The sequence below is a fragment of the Etheostoma spectabile genome, unplaced genomic scaffold (assembly GCF_008692095.1).
Source record: "Etheostoma spectabile isolate EspeVRDwgs_2016 unplaced genomic scaffold, UIUC_Espe_1.0 scaffold379, whole genome shotgun sequence".
Taxonomy (NCBI): Eukaryota; Metazoa; Chordata; class Actinopteri; order Perciformes; family Percidae; genus Etheostoma; species Etheostoma spectabile.
In genome coordinates this window covers 735,510-738,029 of record NW_022605596.1, presented here as the reverse complement: position 1 = coordinate 738,029, position 2,520 = coordinate 735,510, and the positions used below count along the sequence as shown (strand labels likewise).

At 41.2% G+C, this 2,520-nt stretch overlaps 1 protein-coding gene and 1 long non-coding RNA gene across 2 annotated transcripts in view; one reads left to right on the top strand and one right to left on the bottom strand.

Moving 5' to 3' along the window:
* The window catches only part of LOC116686488 (uncharacterized), a 15,589-nt gene extending 13,789 nt beyond the window's left edge, over positions 1-1,800 (bottom strand). Inside the window, exon 1 of the long non-coding RNA XR_004331269.1 lies at positions 1,645-1,800. This is a non-coding gene — a long non-coding RNA (uncharacterized LOC116686488). The remainder of the gene's footprint in view (positions 1-1,644) is intronic.
* Positions 1-2,520, top strand: part of hnrnpll (heterogeneous nuclear ribonucleoprotein L like) — a 39,894-nt gene that overhangs the window by 32,722 nt on the left and 4,652 nt on the right. Inside the window, exons 11-13 of the mRNA XM_032511507.1 lie at positions 371-572; positions 974-1,031; positions 1,259-1,357. Coding sequence (XP_032367398.1) covers positions 371-572; positions 974-1,031; positions 1,259-1,357 — 359 coding nt within the window. The remainder of the gene's footprint in view (positions 1-370; positions 573-973; positions 1,032-1,258; positions 1,358-2,520) is intronic.

The window sequence follows — 2,520 nt, the reverse complement described above, 5'->3', positions numbered from 1 at the left end:
GCTGGTTGTCATGGCAGGAAACTGCCGTGACTAACGCGACACACACAGAACGTCGAAGGTGTGTGTGTGTGCTTTTGATTCTCGGCATGTGGCTGGTGCCACAGCCAGAAGACAAATTATATTTCAAAAGAAGCTGGAGGCAGCAAAAAAAAACACAGCAGGCTAAACTACTTTAACACGGCGGGTTTGGGCTAGATATCAGAGCCAAGAGCAGATGGCGAAGTTTAGTTTTTTCTCAGACCACATAAATTACTAATGCATACAAACCTGATGTTTTGTTGTATTTTAGCTCTGTGATGTGAACCTTTGACTTGGATTGGGTCCGGTAACACAGGAGTTGTGTTGTTGTATTGTGTTGTGTTGTGTGCAGTGTTTCCAAGCAGCATGCAGTGATCCCCAGTCAGGTGTTTGAGTTGGAGGACAGCAGCAGCAGCTATAAGGACTTTGCCATGACTAGGAACAACCGCTTCAGCAGCGCCGGACAGGCTTCCAAAAACATCATCCAGCCGCCATCGGCAGTGCTTCACTACTACAACGTTCCTCCATGCATATCACAGGACCAGTTATTGAGGGTATGCTACTTCTGTCTGATAATATACAGTCAAAGTTGTTCTTCCAAGACGCCTGTCTCTGTCTTTGGTACCAACATTGAACAGTGCTCAGGCTTTGTCAACTGCACTGCTTATTGTGGAGTGTTGACATCTTTTAAAAGCTAATTTTAGATCTTTTTTTAACCTACTTTCCGCTGACAAGCTCAAATTGTTATTCTAAATGGCTGACAGCATTATGGAAACGATTCCTAAAGAGATATACCTTAAGATTCTGTAAGTAAGATTTTATTTAATGAGGGAACCAGCCACAAAATCGCCAAACTCACCAGACTCCATGATGCGAGAGGTTAAGTGACTGAGGTTAAGTCTCGTCTAACGGAGCTTTACTCATAAATGACCTGTGTGTGTGTGTGTTTCGGCAGCTGTGTACAGAGCACGATGTGCCCGGCTTCGTCAAATTCAAGATGTTTGATGCCAAACGTAAGTAGAACTTCAATGTGAGATGTTTTTACTAGGTTCTTGTTTATAAAGTTCATGTTCTCCTATATTAGTCAGTCTGTGAAACTTGTTTTTTTTTTTACTCTGATCTGTGAACAGATGAATTTGAAAGTGAAATAATTTTGTCAATTACACGTTACATTACTATCCTATCTTTACTTATCTAGTTTTTCCTCCTCTCTTTTGATCTCCCATCGTGTCTCTCCCAGCCTCCTCTAAGACCATCTCTGGTTTGTTGGAGTTTGACAGTAAAACGGACGCTGTGGAGGTTCTGACTGTTCTCAACCATTACCAGATCAGGATACCCAGTAAGTCTGTCTGAACACTTCCTGCCCCACAAGCATTCACATACTCAGTGTCCACTCTGTCAACATCGCATACAGCCTGGTTGTGTTTACACTAGGGATGCATCGAATTCAGGATTGGGCTTCAGATTCGGAAGAATATCGGGCTTTTTGACGGGGTTAAAATTTCTGAATTTTTTTTCAACAAACCAAGCTCTATGCCGGCCACCGCTGGTTACGGGAAGGTGTTCACGTAGGTGGGCTGTTCAATGCAGTAGGCTGTGAGAAAGTGAAAATGGAACTGAGCAAACAAAGTGATGTTCTGCAGTACTTTCAGTCAAAAGAAGACCATTCAAGTCCAGCTACATGTTCAATTTGCAATGCCATTTTGTCTAGTGGTGGCAAGGACCCTAAACAATACACAACATCATTTGGTATGAAAACATCATAAAGAATAAGAATTGTGGAGGAATCTACAGACAGCAGCCAACATGTAGCAACTTCAGGTACGGCAAAGGATGGGAGGATGGGAGGAGGATTCGGATTTGGTAGAGGCAGAATCTTAACCAGTGGATTCGGTATTCAGCCGAAACCCCCAAAATCTGGATTTGGTACATCCCTACATGTTTATCCAATGAACACTTTGTTTTTCCATGTCCAAAATGCTGGTTGACACGTCTTATTTCCTTGTCATTTTGGACTCGGGCACAAGCTTTTTTTTGTTTTCAGATGTAATATTTCATGGTAAAATACATACTGTAAAATATCCAACTAAATAAATACATGTAAAGGAAGAAGGAAGCCACAAACATCTCATATTTAATCTAGTGTCATCAACCACAGATAGTATTACTGTACAGTACACATGTGTTGTGCTCTCATCTAACCAGTGTTAAACTTTTAGATATCCGTGTCAGTCTGTGGGTTTCACGTCACTTTGTGATGATCAGGGGTGGAACCCAACATTCTGGGCCCTGTAGAAAGGCATTCTCTATGGTAGGGCTGCACAATTATGGCCAAAATGATAGTTGTATGTTGTACATATACAGCTGCAACCCATGTAAATGAAAATTATCTGAAATAAATAGCCTAGGATCATCTTAATTTGTTTTCAACAATAATGATAATGATAATAATACTGATGAAATGATAGAAAAATAATGATTAAAAGAGCAAGGGAGAGTGGG